The sequence below is a fragment of the Pseudochaenichthys georgianus genome, chromosome 5 (genome assembly GCF_902827115.2).
Source record: "Pseudochaenichthys georgianus chromosome 5, fPseGeo1.2, whole genome shotgun sequence".
NCBI classification, from domain to species: domain Eukaryota; kingdom Metazoa; phylum Chordata; class Actinopteri; order Perciformes; family Channichthyidae; genus Pseudochaenichthys; species Pseudochaenichthys georgianus.
Window position 1 is genome coordinate 19194530 of NC_047507.1, and position 19607 is coordinate 19214136.

At 38.0% G+C, this 19607-nt stretch overlaps 2 protein-coding genes across 3 annotated transcripts; both read right to left on the reverse strand.

Moving 5' to 3' along the window:
* Window positions 1–2100: 2100 nt before the first annotated feature.
* LOC117447235 (aminoacylase-1A-like) lies at window positions 2101–14072 on the reverse strand. 2 transcript variants are annotated; one of them, XM_034083915.1, is made up of 15 exons: window positions 13968–14072; window positions 13424–13565; window positions 12684–12748; window positions 12160–12264; window positions 11968–12062; window positions 11703–11779; window positions 10763–10852; window positions 9909–9965; window positions 9731–9804; window positions 9589–9638; window positions 4411–4555; window positions 3863–3931; window positions 3694–3773; window positions 2827–2887; window positions 2101–2714 (listed from the first exon to the last, which is right to left on the reverse strand). In XM_034083915.1, exons 2-15 carry the CDS (start codon window positions 13548–13550, stop codon window positions 2550–2552), a joined length of 1260 nt encoding a protein of 419 aa, XP_033939806.1. In that variant the 5' UTR covers window positions 13551–13565; window positions 13968–14072; the 3' UTR covers window positions 2101–2549. The 2 variants fall into 2 exon arrangements, with proteins under 2 accessions (XP_033939806.1, XP_033939807.1); XM_034083916.2 differs by lacking the exon at window positions 13968–14072 and adding an exon at window positions 13665–13770.
* A 1023-nt stretch (window positions 14073–15095) lies between these two features.
* abhd14a (abhydrolase domain containing 14A) lies at window positions 15096–19534 on the reverse strand. The gene is made up of 5 exons (XM_034082488.1): window positions 19196–19534; window positions 18310–18590; window positions 17463–17578; window positions 16497–16732; window positions 15096–15953 (listed from the first exon to the last, which is right to left on the reverse strand). Exons 1-5 carry the CDS (start codon window positions 19217–19219, stop codon window positions 15771–15773), a joined length of 840 nt encoding a protein of 279 aa, XP_033938379.1. The 5' UTR covers window positions 19220–19534; the 3' UTR covers window positions 15096–15770.
* Window positions 19535–19607: the final 73 nt, after the last annotated feature.

Sequence of the window (19607 nt, forward strand, 5' to 3'; positions counted from 1 at the left end):
TAGGAGGCGATACAATAATGATTCCGTTTTGATTATTTTATAACCAGTTTAAGTTTGAAGTAAACTAATGTTCTATTTTATTATTTCATTAGGCTATTATTAGTACTCCTGGTGTACACTGTTCAAAAGTAGCTTTCAACAATGTACAGTTATATAATAATTTAGCCTTACAAGTAACAACCTAACATTATGAATACATTGTATTGTGATTCCTCAAGGGCTTCAAATGTTGGTCAGAGCGTTTTTACTTGTAAATGAGAATTCTTCACAAAATGCTCTCTTTAATTTAGATCTAATCCTCAAACCCTTCTATTTTCTTTCAGTAGACTTTCAGATGATGTGCTAAGAACAAACTAAAATGATAGTGTAACATGCCAACAAAATGCATCAACCACATTAAGAGTACTGGAACTGCAATCTCTGACAGACTGCAATTAATTTATTTCCACTCAAGGGAGAATATTTCAGCTGTGCAGCAGGAGAGCACAGCAGAGAGAAATGCCATTCAGCTGGAAGATTTACAGAATGCATGTTCCCTCATACACTGCAGCATCTGTGAATATAAACAGCTCTGCCCAGGAGCAAAAAACCCAGAGAGCTGAGACTCCACACTGTGATGTTGAATGTAAAATAAAGCTGCTGTAAGGACAGCAAGATGGAGATTGATTTTGTGGATTCACACATTTTCCTGAATTTAAATATGGTGACGTGTTTCCTTTAACAGTAGTGTAATGAAAATGTAATTTATCTCCCCCCGGAATGGTTTCCTCCCTTCTCATTTCCATATAGCAGAGGTTAGAGCCATACAATATTGATGCTGATAAGAGCACAGGAGGCTGTATGAGAGGGAAAGCAGGAGTCTGCAAAATCTCTCCATATGTTTAAGCTCCCTGCCCCTTGACCAGGACCTGATCCTCAGCCATCTCGCCTCAGAGTCTCTGTTATTGAGTCTGATCCTGACCGCGGGAACGAGAGGAAGAGGAAGCAACCGTCAAGTATTTTTTATATCATGAGAAATACATATGCATTACTTTGGCCTGAAACCACAAATAACTTTCAGAGATTTACATTCAATATGCCTCTGCAGTACCAAATCCTCGAAAATCCCTTTAAAACAGTGAGATGTGGAACTGTAAAACAGCCCCTTCGTTTTTTCCGCAGCAAGGCATTGAGATGGACAGGATGAGTGCACCTATTCCTGCCTCCTCTGGGAGGAAGGATGCGAGTTCAGCTTTTAGTCGTCTCCCTGATGGCCCATGTGCTAATACTGCTGTCATGTCCTGGGGAGAGAGAAGACTAATGACTGACTTCACAGTCTTCCTGCCAGTCCCCCTTGGTGAGCCATACACTGTTAATTGGACAACAACTCCAACGGGAGCTGAACTGTAGATGAGATTGACCTTTGCCTCATGTAAACAGCATGACACATGAAAACACATTTTTAATTTCCCCTATTGTACCTTCATAAAATAACATCGTTATTAACACCAATTCATTTGATGTACATAGTTGAAAGCAAGTTCTATTAAATAAATGCAAATCACTTTTCTTGTTAAGGGTATTTTCTGTATAAATTGGTTTAGCTTGGCTGAAGCATATAATTCTACCTTATGTTAGATATTTGACTGCATTAAAAGGTAAGGTGGGTAATGTACTTTAGAATAATGTATTTAGATTGTTTTTAAATACTCTTAACACCCCAACAGAAAACTATACATCACTGACAAAAAAACAAACAAAAACAATGGTATCTGTGGCTGTTGAAGGACTGTAATAGGTTGGTCAAGTTGTTTTGTTCAAATAAAATGATTGGGCGGACTTAGTCGAGCTGCCCGTCTACATGCACACACTCTGCCATGCACATATTCCCATCATTCTTCGAGAAGCCGCTCGATGTTCAGAAATGTTTTCTAGGAATGGTCAATGTTTTTGTCTGTCCTTGAAGCAGACGTGGTTGTTTGAGGGTAAAATGCACTCAGAAATCTTCCTCTATATAACAAAGCCTGCATTTACAGTACTTATTTATTAGTATAAATGTGTATATCAGTGTGGCATCAGATACGGATCCCTAATATTTGTACAAGAAACTACAAGCATGAGTAATGAACAAATATATTTATTCAATTTCAATTTATTAAATAAAGTTATATCTGTGGAATAATAGTTTTAAAATCAGGCTCAATGAGGAAAGTGGCAATTAATTGACATTTGATCAAAGTGTAAATCAATCAAAGTCGTCATCACATTTCAGTTAGTTCATTTTCCATAGTAAATGAGAACATTGCTTTCACAATGGGTGATACATCTTTTAGACTGTGTACACACAGGCAAGTAAGTTGTCAAAAGTAAAATGCAAACCTTATCGTGCCTTTATCCTGAGAATCACAAAATAAAAAAATAAAAGTACCAAAGGCTGGAAGTGCTCAGTTTGGCTAAATGATACGTGTTATTATTCTTTGGTAATCTCTTCAAAAACGTTCAAGTTTCAAGTTAAATATTAATACCCTAAGTGAAATACGTTTTTAGACAGGATTCAAATTAAGACTTGTCTAAGCCTCATCAGGGAAGGCAGGAACACTGGCAAGAGCGGAGATGAGCCTCTCGAACACGCTGATGCCTTTCAGGAAGACTTTCTCATTCAGAAACTCGTTGTGATCGTGCAGCAGGATTGGAGTCCGGTTCATTGGGGAGAAGCCGATAGCAGGGATACCCACCTATGTTCAACAAAGAAACCCATTAATGGCGCAGAACTGAAGGAGTGAAAAAGCTTTGCAAACAATGTCAAATGTCATGATTAATTGCATCATATCCAGTTTCTATACTCACCGCTCGGATGAAACGGCTATCCGTGGCAGCAGGAAATATCTCCTTTTCCAGAGTTATGTTCCTACAGTGGAGACATTGACACCGTTTTCATGAGACAAGGACAGCTTCAGTACAGTCCTAAAATGATCAGGGTAAATATTTCCAAACATATCCCAAAAGTATTACAGCTTATGTAAGACAGGCATGATCAAAGGAACCTATATTTTATTCATTTCCAGCAGAATGAATAGTACAACGAAAATAGACACAGAGAGAAGCGACTGTGGACAGGCAATGCAGTACTGTCTAAACAGCTGAGGAGGATTGTTGGAGCTGTGAGAGTGTGAGAGTAAAGGTGTGAAATGAAGTGTTGTGCAAAAATAATATGAGTCAAAAAACATGACAGTTCTTATTTTGGGGAAATCTGAACTAATTTCACACAATAGACTGTAAACACACACCTCCACCTCTCAAAGACTGCAACCACAAACTATTCAAACAACAATTTATCTTTCTTTTTTCAACATCTATTTATTAACACGCATACTTGTACATTTTGTACCTTTGTTAATGTGTACATTTAATTTATTCGTGCCTGCCATTTTGTATTTTCCAATTGCTTCTATTAGTGCTTTTTGCATGCGTTTATGTTTAATTGCATTGAGAGAAGCCTGCACAATGTCATTCTACAGTTCTTAATTGTAGTAAAATTACAATGGTAAATGTAGATGGATTTGCAATCAATGTTAACATTTAGAAAATAGAAAGTAGCTTCTGTTACTAGTGGAAAGTTTGTAAGTTCTTGACATAACATCAAACACCTGCGATGGTGCAAAGGAAAAGTAAAAACCACATAAAGGTAAGAATAAGTGTGTGCAGTGTACTCACATTGCCTTGCAGGCTGCACTGAAGGCACTCCACCAGGGATCATTCTCCTCTGTAGAAGTCATGTTCTGGTTCATGTGTTTCTGCAATAGATGGCAGCTACATTAATCTCCTTGACAACAACAGGAATAAACCAGCAGCACTTTTATAACGGAGTGTTAAGTGCACTGACCTGAGCAAATTCGTAAGTGACGTCTTCTCCTGCTTCTTTACACCACTCCTTAATTTGTCGCTCAAACTCCTGGGAGGATAATGATAATACAGATGTTAGTTCAGAGCAGTCATTGAGCTGAACACATGTACGTCAGAAGTCTGCATGACTACATGTGTAACACAGAAACCAAATCAACTTGATTTACATAGCACTATAGACACAGTTGATCATTTATATTTGAGTGTTGTATGTCTTTTAAAAATGGACCTAGAGTCACTTTAATAAAGCTGCTGCTGATGATGATGATGATGATTCAAAGTGCTTACAGCAAACTCAGAGGAAAAAGAAAGAAACAATAAAATCACAATAATACTTAATAAAAGTGATAAGTTAGATAGGGCACATGGTCACACACAGCACAGTGACAACACAGCCATACAGAGACATCAGGTGACGGCTAAAAAAATATAAGTGTGTTTTAACATTACTCTTTAAAAACGGGGGTAAAATAGTTAAAAACAACCTAATCTGCAGCCACATATTCCAACTCATAGACATGTACACACCTGTAGGTTCACTGTTGGCGGTATCCTAAGGTCAAAGCTCACGTCCATTTCAGCTGGGATGACATTGTAGGCCACGCCTCCTTTCACCATGGTCATATTCACTGTGGTGACATCACCAAGGGTGAAACACTCACTTGTATTTAGCCTAAAATACACACACAGAAGTAAGGACATTAGGGCAATTGCACTGTAATAACATCTAAAAGTAGAATTGAAACTTTTCAGGCCCATCACTGAAAAAGTACTTTTAATCAAAGAAATGTACATCAGATCCATTAGGCTTTGTTCCACAGAACAAATTAGCCACTGTTCTTACCCATATTTATTTGTTTCTGGGACACAAACACAACACGTGATGGCTGGTAAGCTTTTCTTTTAAATGTCCAGAAGCCATATTCATGAAATTGCATGTCATTTCTTTACACACCCATGATTTTATAAATATTTCCTTGAAAGCTGCCTAAAGAGAATTATGTAATATGGTTGTAATTATAGAGAATATGGAGGCCATTTTTTAAAACTGGTATTTCAGTTGCAGTTTAGTTATTTGTGTTAAATTCATAGTTTCCAGGGCAGTTTCTGGTAAGGATACATGTGTTAAATGTAGTATAGTTGTTAGGTTGGAGGCGGGAATCATAGCCATAGAAGCCCGGCTCCGCATCTTAGAAAGTAACTCAGCTAAAGTAAAGCCCATGTTAGCATGTGCGGACCGGCAAAAGGTAGCTCCTCTTAGCCGTCCCCCGGCAACTCCCGAGCAGCAGGGAGACTGGGTGACTGTTCAGAAGGGGCATACCGCGAAACCCGCAGGTCCCCACCAACCCGTTCACGTATCTAACAGATATTCCCCACTCAGCGAGACACCCGTTGAGAAGCCAACTCTGGTTATTGGTAGCTCTATTATGAGACACGTGAATTTAGAGACCGAAGCCTCCACAGTCACATGCATTCCGGGGGCCAGAGCGGGCGACGTTGAGGCGCATCTTAAACTGCTGGCTAAAAATAAACATAAATACGGTAGGATTGTTATTCACGTCGGTGGTAATGATGTTCGTTTACGCCAATCAGAATGCACCAAACTTAATGTGGAGTCGGTGTGTAGTTATGCTAAAACAATGTCGGACACCGTAATCTTCTCTGGTCCCCTCCCCAATCTGATCAATGATGACATGTATAGCCGCATGTCATCATTTCAGCGCTGGTTGTCTTGGTGGTGCCCAGCAAACAATGTGGGCTTCGTAAATAATTGGACAGCCTTCTGGGGAAAACCTGGTCTGATTAAGAGAGACGGCATTCATCCTACTTTGGAAGGTGCAGATCTCATTTCGGCAAACATTTCAGGGCTTTGTGGACTTAATCCATGACAAACTGGAGTTGAGACCAGGAGGCGGAGTCGCAGTCTTACACGCTTCTCTGCGCTCTCTCCTAGGCAGTCATCCATAGGAATCCCGAACCCAATAAAATACCCAATATTAGCGGTGTGTGTGTCTGCCCAAGGACAATTTAAGGTAAAACCTAATAGAGGTGTCATACATAATAACCTAATAAAAGTAAATGTAACAACTACTACAGTGCAACAAAACAGGAAGATTAAATGTGGTCTCTTAAACATAAGATCTCTAGCATCTAAAGCAATATTGGTAAATGATTTAATATCAGATTATAATATTGATATATGCTGTCTCACTGAAACTTGGTTGAGACATGAAGAATATGTCAGCATAAATGAGGCCACTCCACCCAGCCATATCAACACTCATATTGCTCGAGGCACGGGCCGAGGAGGTGGAGTTGCAGCAATCTTTGACTCAAGTTTACTTATCAATACTAAACCAAAATTAAATTATACCTCCTTTGAAAGCCTCGTTTTTAGTCTTACGCACCCGACCTGGAAAACTTTGCAGCCAATCTTATTTGTTACAGTGTATCGTGCACCAGGTCCTTATTCAGAATTCTTATCAGAATTCTCTGAGTTTTTATCAACTTTGGTTCTTAAAACAGACAAAGTAATTATCGTAGGTGACTTTAATATTCATGTTGACGATGATAAAAATAGCCTTACTGTTGCATTTAACTCTATATTAGATTCTGTTGGTTTCTGTCAGAGTGTAAATAAACCAACCCACTGTTATAATCACACTCTCGACCCTGTTCTGACTTATGGTATTGAAATTGAGCAACTATTAGTCGAACCGCATAATCCTGCTCTATCCGACCATTTCTTGGTAACTTTTGAAGTACTGTTACTAGACTACAAAGCATTAGTCAAAAGCTCCTGCAGCAGAAACCTATCTGTTAGTGCTATAGCCACATTTAAGGAAGAGATTCCACCAATACTTAACTCGATAGCATGTCTGCATGTAGGGGAGGAAACTTATACAAAATGTACACCACCCCAAATTGATCATGTTGTTGATAGTGCTATAGATGCGCTGCGAATAAAATTAGACTCTGTTGCTCCTTTGAAAAAGAAGAAAATAAAACATAGATTAGCTCCATGGCATAATGCCGAAACCCTCAAAATAAAGCAAAAGTCTAGACAACTTGAAAGGATATGGCGTTCCACTAAACTTGAAGAATCTCGTTTAATTTGGCATATTACTCTCAATGAATATAAGAAAGCACTGCGTAAAGCGAGAGCAGCCTACTACTCTTCATTAATAGATGAGAATAAGAATAATGCAAGATTTCTTTTCAGCACTGTAGCCAGGCTGACAGAGAGCCACAGCTCCATTGAGCCTTCTATTCCCATAGCACTCAGTAGTAATGATTTTATGTGCTTTTTTAACGATAAAATTGTTACTCTTAGAAACAAAATTAATGACCTCTTGCCTTTGACCAGTATAGTGTTATCAACAGCTCCCGGAAACGTAAGTTCTAATATTACGTTAGATAGTAAACTAGAATGCTTTTCAGCCATAAACCTTGAACAATTACATTCAATGATTCTCTCTTCTAAACCATCAACGTGCATGTTAGACCCAATTCCAACTAAGCTGTTGAAGGAAGTTTTTCCATTAATTAGCACTTCTTTATTAAATATTATGAATATGTCTTTATTATCAGGCTATGTTCCACAATCATTCAAAGTAGCAGTGATAAAACTGCTTCTTAAAAAGCACAACCTCGATCCAGAGGTTTTAGCCAACTATAGACCTATTTCTAATCTTCCGTTCCTCTCAAAAATTCTTGAGAAATCGGTCGCAAAACAGTTGTGTGATTACTTAAAAAACAATGATTTATTTGAAGATTTTCAGTCTGGCTTTAGAACACATCATAGCACAGAGACAGCTCTGGTTAAAGTCACAAATGATATTCTAATAGCCTCAGACAAGGGACTTGTCTCTATTCTTGTTTTGCTCGATCTCAGTGCTGCATTTGATACTATCGACCATGATATCCTATTGCAAAGACTAGAGCACTTAGTTGGCATACAGGGAACTGCTTTAGGCTGGTTTAGGTCCCATCTATCTGAACGCTCTCAGTTTGTACGTGTTAACGATGAATCTTCCACGCAAACCAAAGTTAGCCATGGAGTGCCACAGGGCTCATTGCTCGGACCTATTTTGTTCACATTATATATGCTTCCGTTAGGCAATATTATAAGGAATCATTCTGTAAACTTTCATTGTTATGCGGATGATACTCAACTATATTTATCAATCAAGTTTGATGAAATTAATCATCTAAATAAAATTCAAGACTGCCTTAAGGACTTAAAAACGTGGATGACCTTAAACTTTTTGATGTTAAACACGACCAAAACTGAAGTTATTGTACTTGGCCCGAAGAATCTACGAAACAAATTATCTAAAGATATACTAACTATGGATGGCATTAATTTGGCCTCCAATGAGACTATAAGGAATCTTGGTGTTATATTTGATCAGGATTTATCCTTTAATGCCCACATAAAATCAATTTCAAGGACCGCCTACTTCCATCTACGTAACATTGCAAAAATCAGGCATATCTTGCCTCAAAACGATGCAGAGAAACTAGTCCATGCATTTGTTACTTCTAGGCTGGATTATTGTAACTCTTTATTATCAGGCAGTACCAAGAAGTCAGTCAAGTCGCTTCAGCTGATTCAAAATGCTGCGGCTCGTGTACTAACCAGAGTTAGGAAAAGGGACCACATTACTCCTGTTCTGGCTGCCTTACACTGGCTCCCTATAGAACACAGGATAGAATTTAAAATTCTTCTCGCCTACAAAGCCCTTAATGGGCAGGCGCCATCTTACCTTAAAGAACTCATTATACCCTACTGTCCTACTAGGGCATTGCGTTCCAAGAATGCAGGGTTGTTGGTTGTTCCTAGAATCTCTAAAAGTACAATGGGAGCCAGAGCCTTTTCTTATCAAGCTCCACATTTGTGGAATCAGCTTCCAGTTTGTGTTCGGGCGGCAGACACCCTATCCGTTTTTAAGAGTGCGCTTAAGACCTTCCTTTTTGATAAAGCTTATAGTTAGGGCTGATTAGATTCAGCCCCTAGTTTTGCTGATATAGGCTTAGTTTGTCGGGGGACATCTTACTTCTTCCTTCTCTCTGTCTATACCTGTGTACTCTCATGTTCCGATTAACCCAGCTTCCCCAAATGTCTTTCTTTTTGGTGTCTATATACGCTGGGATCCGGAGTCATGGATGATCCTGCGGTCCTGTGTCCTGGATCGCGAGCGCTGGATCTTGAGTCGTGGCTGTGGTCCTGGATGGATATCCTCGTGGATTCATCTTCCTATTATACACACATGCATTTCCAAACATTTGGACTACCTATGTTGCAAATGTATTATCTTTTCAATTTACACACGGCATCTATTGCACGTCTGTCCGTCCTGGGAGAGGGATCCCTCCTCTGTTGCTCTCCCTGAGGTTTCTCCCATTTTTTCCTTTAAACTGGGTTTTCTTTGGAAGTTTTTCCTTGTGCGATGTGAGGGTCTAAGGACAGAGGGTGTCGTATTGTCATACTGATATTCTGTATAAACTGTGAAGACCACTGAGACAAATGTAACATTTGTGATATTGGGCTATATAAATAAACATTGATTGATTGATTGTGTGTGCGGGGGGGGGGGGGGGGGTTAGGAACCCCTGCTGTAGATGAACCTAATATTTCCTCTTTAATACAATTGCTCTAAAGATCATGCAAAACAAATCAAGAGGCAAACAGTTCAATCTCACCTTTGTTTCTCCTTCTCTCTGAAGTCCAGGAAGGAGTTCATGACATGGCGCTGAGAATGATAAAGAAGTTCTGTCAATGAAACCTTGTAAACAACAGGTTTTGAGGTGTTTTATTAAATGTTTTAATGGATTTGACAGTTACCAGCTTCTCAGCAGCCGTGTTCTCCACAAACCTCGACCCATGACCTGGACTGCCTGGGCAGTGGATTGTAATCCCTGTGAAGAAGAAGTCATTCCGTTTGATTCAAGATCGGCTTCATCATCCTTCAAACACCCTGGAACTCTGATAAGATGAGTCCATTACTGTATTGTATACTCACACCAAGGGTTCCTCTCTCCGTAAAACACAGTGAAGGCCTCACCAGGGTTCGCAAGACCTACAGAAAACATGCAGAAAAATACTTTTTATTTGTAATATTTAACATTAGTCTTGTGCATTCATATAACAATAAAAGGACAGAAGTCATTTTCACCACAGGAGGGGTTATAAACCTCAACAGGCTGCAGAGATTGATCACAGCACATCGGGATCAATAAGGGTCACTTGGCACAGTTGGTAACATTCTAAATATTTGGTTGTCAGACTCTGTATCAAACCCCACTATGCAGGCAGGATCATTTCTAACTAAGGTAACAATAGCCATACAAATAAACAACTATGTTTAATGAATTCTTACATACTTAAAAGTCATTGTCATTGTGTCAAATACATCTGACTGAAAGCCGTGATTAACCGTGCAATTAGTTCTTATTATAATTCATTTGGACAAACATCAAAATGACTTCTCAAAAGGAAATATAGGCATTGTCATATTATTATATATTTTTGGAAAAAAATACATTATGTGGCTACCCAGGAGTTGGAGTACATTCCATTTGTCCTACTCCTTTCAGACTTAAAAATGCTTGATAATGTTGTTTGTTGAGAGTGTGTGGAACAATCTAAAAATAAAGAAAACAATGCTGACCATGGCCTCTAACGTTCGTAGTTCAATCCAGCTGGGGACCTTTGTTTCGTCTCCCTCTACCTCTTTTGCTATTCTCTCTTCTAGGGCAAAAGTAGAAACCAGACTGAACTTGGTTTTGACTTATTGACTAACTTAGAGAGACCTTCTGTGTTTAGATTATCACTCATTCACTTTTCAGAAGAAGAACCAGACTGATATTTATTTACCTTCATCTAGGGCAAAGCCGATGTTCAATTTTTGGAACTCCGGATTCTTCACAAATGATTCCATTCCCTTGTGACCTCCAACTTCTTCATCTAAGAAAAGAGAAACATATTTTTTAGTTGTTAATGTCAAATGTGTGTTTGCGTAAATGCTCATTCTTGGCAAGGGATGTGGTTTGATTTCTGCTAAACAAGAACTAGTATGTTATGAATAATATACCAGTTCAGCCTCATGAGCAATAAAGACTGTGAAACATAGATTTAACATGGCATTCATATTTTATTAAGCCACTCTGTAACAAGGGCCACATCCCAGCAGCAATTTGAGCACAGCACATCCACAGAAAGGTCCAATTTGTCCCAGCCTAGAGGTACAGTCACATTTCATTTCCATCCTACACACATTTGCAACATCTACGATCACTTCCATCCCAAACAACAGACTGAATGGATGTGCTTAGCCACCCAATGAAACAATTGCTGTACTCTTAGTGGAAATGAAGAAGTTGCTTGAACGGAATCATATGCCGCCCTACACAGGTTGAAAAAAGCTACCAGGAGAGTGAGGAAAGTGTCGGGTGTTTCTCAAAAGTCAGGAAAGGCTCCTTCAATGGCTGATTTTTAGGATCAATTGCTCCGAAGTACTTTTCCAACTGTTTCTAATAAAGTGTTTTATAATAACTGATAGAATACTTTTGGTTGATGATTTTTGTAAACCGTGAGATTGTATAACTTATTCACTATTGTCAGTATAACCTTGTTATTTTATGTAAAAAAAACACGTCAATTTCTGACGCACACTGGAACACTCCCTAAAGAGTTTCAATGAAACACCCACAGACTTGCAACATTAGAGAGAACCCCTGTGTGGGTGGTCCCAGGGTGTTTAGATCCTTAGACAACAAACTATACTAGAACGTAGGGAAGCAATCAAATATTTTACCAGGAACAAACATCAGGTGCACCGTGCGCATCAGTTTCCGCCCCTCTGCCTTCAGTCTTCTGACTGCCTGGATGTACCTGGATGTAAGAAAAATAAAAAGGGCCGAGTTATGACAGAAATAAGAAATGGAGTCTGCACTTACAGTATGCAGGGTGGGTGAGTGGGTGTTTCTCATTGAACAAAATGAAAAGTGAAGATCACAACAATACTAGAGTACAAATCCTGTTTGATAAAACAAGTTATTAAAAGGCAGTTTTATACGCACTGTATAGTTACACATTTCATGTCCTGTGTTCCCCGGGCATAAATGTTGCCCTCTGCATCTTTGAAAGCACTGAAAGCATCGTATTTCCAATGTTCCTGGAGAAGAAATTGATATCAAATCTATTTTTGTTATTTTATTCTATTAACGATAAAAACAGGATTGTAACGCCATAAACTTAGAAAGACGCCATACCTGGTAAACCGGTACAACATCAGTGTGGGAATTCAGTAAGACGGACTTCAACGTGGGGTTCTTCCCTTCCCAAGTCATGATCGCCACTACTCTGCCTGGACAGACCTTCAGGGAGAGGGAGAGGCAGAAAAGGCCTCGTTTCATTTCAGAGAAAGTATTACTTCTTTCTGTAAAGTACGTATTGTTTTATTTATTTATTTAACAGGGACAGTGCACATTAATGAACATTTCTGTAAACGTGCCAGAGTTAGCCAAGAGGCTATTTTTCATCTGTAGTCCCCGGACAGATTTTAAAAGTCAACCTAAAAACACATTTTATTTTAAACAAGTAAATACAATACATTTAAAACAAGCAACAGTCATTACTGGGATACTTAAATAAAACAATTTAAAATATAGAACATTAAAACAAAACAAATAAAACAAAACAAAAGAACATGTTAAAACACAGGCGGTGGATTGTAAGGAGCAGAAGATTGTATACTAATGTCTGCTGCATTCATTTATTAATCATGGACACACACCTCAATCTTTCTCATGGGTAGATCAAGCTCCTCAGCTATTCTGTCCAGAAAACGAAGAGCAGCATCTATAAATGAATAAGCAATAGAAATAAGAATTAGTTTAAATAAATGTGTAAAACATCTCAGAACAATAAGATAGACATTATTTCAGCAGCTCCTATATTCCTTTTAACAGTGGATTTTCTTGAACGTGTAATATAGTCAAACTGAAAAACGAAATAAAAACAAAACATAAATATAAATAAATAGTATTTTGGGATGCAGCTTAATTATTGTTAGTCCCAATCATTTTGTTTTGTTAAATCTGAGCTGCCACTGCAAGTTTTTTGGTCAGGAGTGAGAGCCTTGCTATCAGCTCAGCTTTCTTTTCTTTTAAGACAGTATACTAGGTGTATACATAACTGGCATAAGCATTTAATGTCTAACTGACGGCGATAAGAAATGGACTTTGATAAAATCACAGAACATTAGATCGAACAAGTTATACAGGAAAATATTTAACACTGGACTTATAAGATTTACTTGACTATATATCTACAATTCTAAGTGATATGAAGTGTGAATGATAATATTAAAGCTTAATAAGCTTAATATAAGCTCATGACATAATTAAAATAAGACAAAGGATAGTGTTAATAGGAAAAGGACTCAAACCCCATCAAGCTAAGTAAATGCAAGACAATCTGCGACATTTGCAAAGGGCATGGCTGGATCAGTGTGCTGTGATGAAGGTATCTCACCATAGTCAGGGTCTGGGTGGACAGTTTTGAGGCGGAGGTACTCTCTGAACAGACTCACAGACAGATCCTCTCCCTCAGGAGAGCTCTGTCTGCCTCCAACACCTGGACCATCTTTGTCAGGCAGCATGGTGCGATGTGTTCTCTGAGGACAGACAGGTGTAATTCCATTGGAAATCAAACACACAATGCCACATCACAATAGAATATATTAAGCAATGACGGGACTGAGAAGGACAATTACTTTCTTCGTGTTGTAAACCCAGTTATCTCTGCTGTCTCGCGGGCCATCAATCTGACACACTGACGCAAACTGTCTTTACCTTATTTAAACTGCGACGATGACACTTTGTAAGCTAAAGCCGCTAGCTAGCCTTGTAGCTAGTGTGCTTGTTATTCACTCCGTTGGTAGTAGAACACGCCATGTCGGGGCTTTACCGTTATGTTATGTTATTACCTTACCTGGTTACTGGTAACAAGGATTACATGACTGCAAACAAAGTCGATTTATTTAATTATTTGTAGCTAGAGTTATCACAGTACTCACCCAGTGCAGTAAATTTGCTGGTCAACCGCAGCTTCACAGTTTCAGGCTCCTGACTGGTAATCTTCATGCCTTTCAAAATAAAGGCCCTGTCGCAGGAAAGAAGTCCTTTCTGAGGACTGAATACTTCTTGCACTGATTGGCTAATAATCATGGAAAGACAACATCCTTCAAATAATTTGCCCAATTTGTCGTGAATAATTTACACAGTGGTGGAAATCAACCACGTATACATTTACTCAAGTATTATACTCAAGTACTATTTTGACTCATTTGTAGCCTACTTGAGTATTTCCATTTAATACTACTTTATCATTCTAGTCCTCTACATTTCAGAGGTAAATGTTGTACTTTTTACCCAACTAAATGTATTTAACACCCACAGTTACTAGTAACTTTGTAAATATAACATGATATGCTGATATGGCATAATGCATTACTGTACTACTAATATAAACAGTATTTCACATATCTAAAGTGCTCCAAATTGACCAACTATAACACTGAAGTGTTTAAAACAGGAACATAGCATTAACATAATATAATAGCCTACTGTGAAAGGTACTTTCACTGATAACATTGATGATACTTTTGTACTTTATATTATTTTCTATTGCGAAATTGTGCAGAATAAGTACTTTTACTTTTTGAACTTTAAGATGCAAGTTTTTGTTGCTAGTTTTTGTACTTTTACTTAACTTGTAATGGAGTACTTTAAGACTATAGTATTTGTACTTTTACTTAAGGATTAGAGTAGACTTAAACTTTATACACAAATGTCAACATGGCAATACAAAAACTGTTCTTTTGATTGGTTTATTTGAGTATATTTGTGTACAGGTGTGTGTTATTAAATAATAGACAAACGGTTTCAATGGAGACCAACTGGAACATATGAGAGGGTGATCTACCTTTAGTGCTGGATGAAACCATAAAAAAATAAAATAAAAAAAGAATTCGGGATTAATCTTATCACTGTTGGCATCATAATATTTCTTTAATATTGTTAGTTTTAGTTTTTTCTTCACATGTACAGCTATATTGGCAGAACATTTCTTGTGAAGGCACACCATCAGAAATTACCTCAGGTTTCCAAATCATGGTATTTTATCAACTGAAACATACAAAACACACATTTTCTGTTTTATTAAAGTCACACACATCTCATTTTAAGTTTGTTTTTTTGCATGATTGTCCAACGTATTGCAAATATTTTAGATATGACCATCGTCATCATCATCATATAAATAAATGTTATTGTATATGGTTTCTTCTTTATAATTATAACAGTGTGTATCAACTCTGTTTGTCTTGCTAAACATGTTTTCTTGAATGGTTACCAGATCTTAATATATGAATCCTTCAAATCTGAGGCTAACCGAAGCTATTTAAAACACAGACACCTGCAACCTTTGCATATTTACAGCAACCTAAATGTAACCTACAAAAACGATAACAGTGAAGCCAACATATAACATGTTTTACATGCAAAGAGAGACAGGAAACAAAAATCACCACAATACATAACGTAAGCTATTTTTTTACAACAAGCTGAGCTGAACTAGTATTTTAGGTGACACAATGGAACATTGAAAAAGATACTTCTATAATGGAAACATCTGAAATACTATAATGTTAAATTAGGTCTTACATGCTGTTTTGACATGTATTCAAACCAACTTCCATGCCAATGGTCTTTGCTTAAGGTGGAGATAATATGAGAATAATGTAGATTTACAGTTCATGACTATTTCCTCTTCTTTTTTTTGCTTCCATCTTTGTAACTCATCTGCCTCCCTAGAAATCTCACTTTAGTTTGCCGAGGAAGTCCATCAACCCTTGGTGAAATTCTCTGGTTTTGTCAATGTAGCATGCATGGCGAGCTCCTTCTAGCTTCAGCACGGAGTGGTGTGGAAGTTGTATGAGGTTCTTGTGGGACTGGGAACCCAGATTTGTGTCCAGGGCTCCAAACACAATTAGAGTGGGAATCTAAATAGAAAAGAACGCAGGAGTGAGAAAACTTTAAGGCTATAAAGGGAAAAAAATATATTCACACATTCGCACACCACAAGTCCTCTGAAATACCTGTGGGTGGTAAATCACCTGTACCAGGTTGTATTGTATAGCAATTGCATAAACATGTGATGCTTTCTACTTGTCTTAAGTTACATAGGTAATTCAAAATCTGTGTTATTTGGAAAAAGGAAGCAAAGTAACATTTCCCTTTGGAAATAGAAAGAGCATTATTTCTATCATTACATACATGGAATTGCCCATTTTAGTATCAAAGCTGTTTAAGCAGCTGTTTGCAATCTGCAACATCACAGCTAGAGGTCACTAAATCATATAAACCAGATTAACATTGGGTATTAGAAGACACAATAGAGTCTGTATAAAGGGGAAGAGACAGGTTACATACACAAGGCCCCCTAGTGAATAGTTTGTATCAATGGGTCCGCCAAATTGTTTTTTGATAATGTCCATATATTTATTTTGGAATACATTTATACACACAATCCCTTCTTCCCTCACCTGAATATTTTGGTACTGCTGTGGAGTGTAACTTCGGGTACCGACTGGTGCTATGGGAATAAAGCCTTGCAGCTGAGCGGTGTTCTTCATGAGGAAGGGGATGGAGTAATGTCCGCTCATGGAGGGGCTCACAAGCACCGCTGTCCTGACACCCAAAGACTCCATGAACCTTGAAAGTAGGTCCACTCGATTTTGATCAGTCTTCAAACCCTCCGAGTCCGGCGATTTTCCATATCCTTCAATAAGAACAGCAGTTTGTGAAACATAATCTGAACATAATTTCAATGTGTGCACACCCACTGACTTTTTTCATTTTGTTTCAATATTTTTCCTTTAGATTTTTAATTTTACATTAAGAATTTCAATGAAAAACCCTGCAAACAAAGGTGTTTTGAGTTATTATGTTTGATTAGACCTCTGTTCAGAGAATTTGTGGTTCGGAGTTGTACTGGGAATTCCTTGAGGACATCTAACTCTATGATTTCTGCTGCCTATCCAAAACAAAATATAAGCCTAAAAGAAAATGCCACGTGTACCGACAGCATAGCACACAAGGAAACGCAGAAACTAAATATGTCTGAAAAATGCAAACCATGCATAACAATACATTTAAATATATTGCCAGATCTAAGAATATATCATTAATAATATCTGTTCATATCAGCGATGGGAAACATCCCATGTATCCTGCTCGGAACTCAAATAAAAAACGATGTCATTCAGATCAGGCAGTCAAAAACTGTTTCTGATTTGTGTCTACAATATTAGTTAATGAAACCAAAACTAGGTCAACATGTAAAATATTCAATATATATATATATATTATATAAATTACCAACAGTGACCTGGTGTGTTCAGAATTACTGTGTCAATCTTCTCATCTGTCACTTTTAGACTTAATCATTTTCAAGTATCACTATACTTTGTATAAAGTGCTGATTATGTTCAACAAGGCTGAAGTTCTACCTGGAAGATCCATTGCTAAGGCTTGATATCCATTAGTTGCCAGCAGGGCCATTGTACCAAGTTCTTCCCAGGTTTTGGATGTGAAGGCCTGGCCATGCAGAAGGACCACTTGCAGCCTGCACAGAGAAAGAAAATAGTTTATCAGGATTTTATCAAAGACGATCACCAAACACTTTCTGTGTTTAATCTAGTGCTGCACGATTCTTGCTCAAATGTGAATCACGATTTTCCTCCATAAGAATTGAGATCACGATTCTCACACGATTCTCATCGTTTCAATGAAAATATTTATTGCACTCTTACTCTTAGACGTCATGTGAGTACAATGCATTTAAACAGACAACATCTGTCTCTCTTGTAACAAAAACATAACTTTGTCTTTAGTCTGTAGTTGCTGAATACTGAACAAACATTACTACATTCAAAATGTGGCACCTGGACCCAACTATTGTGGCTTTAAAACAGACACCATCAACATCAAAGTGCTGGACTTAAATCCAAGTCTCAGTCTCTTGTAGCAAAAACATAGCGTAACTAAAATGAATTTGACAGCCAACTACTGTGGCTTTAAACAAAGTGCTTGACATAAACTCAAGTCTGATTGACATTGCAAATTGGTATTATTCAGAAGCAAAATAATTAAAAAAAAAAAAATCAGCTTGACGTCATAGGATCGCCGTAATTTAGAAATGAGATCGCATAGGTGTTTCGATTAATCGTGCAGCACTAGTTTAATCTATCTTTAATATCATCCTCACGGGCTGTCTTTTTTCACCTCAGGTTATGATTACAAGGCAGGTTATTGGCTTAGATATATTCTAAATATTCTCTCCACTTGTCGACTTACCTTGGCAATATCTGTCGTCCAGCTCCATCAACAGGTAAAGCTTCTCTGAAGAACAGTGGAGGGTCCCCAGGTAGCTGTCCAGTGCGAATAGTCACATTGATGGTTGGAATTTGAGGAGGAGGGGTGGCCATTAGCCCCATTCTTTGAGCGTCTAGGGACGGCTCCATGCTGCCCTGTCGGATGGATGGCAGCAGCAGGTACAGCAGTAACGTGGCCAACAACACCAGACCCAGGATAACAAGACGATTACGCAAGAAATTCATTTTGTTAGGTTGAACGATCTAGGAAAATAGGTAGATAGTGCATTGTGTAAGGTAAGAACCCGTCATGTGGATTCTGATCATACAGTATTTTGAATTGTCTGACATTGTATATAGAAATTGCCACCCCACTTCCATCAGGACCATTGTTGTTCATTCTAAATATATTTGTTTAAAGTATAAATATACTATAAAATCCCTTTTTTTTTTTTTTTTAAATCCCGTTTCCTTAGTTTCTTTACTTCAGCAGTTCTAAAAAGGGAATTCTTCAAATGTTCACACAACAGCTAAATCCAAGCATAAACTTGCAATAATTCCAGCTCACATTGTCTGAAACAGTGCACTTAAATTACGGATTATTAAGTCAATAATGTAAATATTTCAACAGTTAGGACTCAGATGCTGACTGTGCACTGACAAAGTTAATCGAGAAAAACCCAATACATGTAAATAATTGAGTGAAAGTTAAACCTCCTGGATGAAAAACGAGAAATCTAAGGTAGGTTCGCTGTATAATAAAATTAGCCAAAATATGCAAATAAGCTAACATTAGCTCTTCTACAAGCTCAACCTCTAGTAGGTCGGTTTAGGAGACTTTAAGGATGCCGCACCAGAGGAAAACATACCAACACAGAGGAGATTATTCTCATACACCTTCACTGACAGGTAGACAGGTCTGCCTGCTTTTTATCGTCATGTCTTCTGCATTGCTGCTTGCCAGTGATGGGATGTTGCAGTGAGGCTTCAGGTCGACGCTGGCTGGAGCTAGCTTTCAAAAGTAAAAAGGAAATGAGCTCACTGACACGACGTCACCAGAGCTTTCGACGAAAATATCCGATCAATCATCAGGTAAAAACTGGATTGAAACGCTCACACGAAAAAGTCGTGAAATGCATAGCAATGTCGATTACACACAAACGTTTTAATTAGTTTGTTCCTCATCGGAGACCTTAAAGAGCTGCACACAACAACACTAAACCCCAGTGTCACTTCCTGCTGAAGCTACGTGTACATCTGTGAAAAAGTATTTTGTTTGCA

Excerpts from the sequence above, each read along its gene's own strand:
- LOC117447235 (XM_034083915.1), bottom strand. The coding sequence starts at position 13,550 with ATGCTGCCTGACAAAGATGGTCCAGGTGTTGGAGGCAGACAGAGCTCT. Across the intron at positions 12,749-13,423 it reads CCACCCAGACCCTGACTATG|ATGCTGCTCTTCGTTTTCTG; the intron begins GTGAGATACCTT and ends ATTCATTTATAG. Across the intron at positions 2,715-2,826 it reads ATAGCCGTTTCATCCGAGCG|GTGGGTATCCCTGCTATCGG; the intron begins GTGAGTATAGAA and ends TGTTGAACATAG.
- abhd14a (XM_034082488.1), bottom strand. The coding sequence starts at position 19,219 with ATGAGAATAATCTCCTCTGTGTTG. Across the intron at positions 18,591-19,195 it reads GAATAATCTCCTCTGTGTTG|ATCGTTCAACCTAACAAAAT; the intron begins GTATGTTTTCCT and ends CTATTTTCCTAG. Across the intron at positions 17,579-18,309 it reads GGACGACAGATATTGCCAAG|GCTGCAAGTGGTCCTTCTGC; the intron begins GTAAGTCGACAA and ends TTCTCTGTGCAG.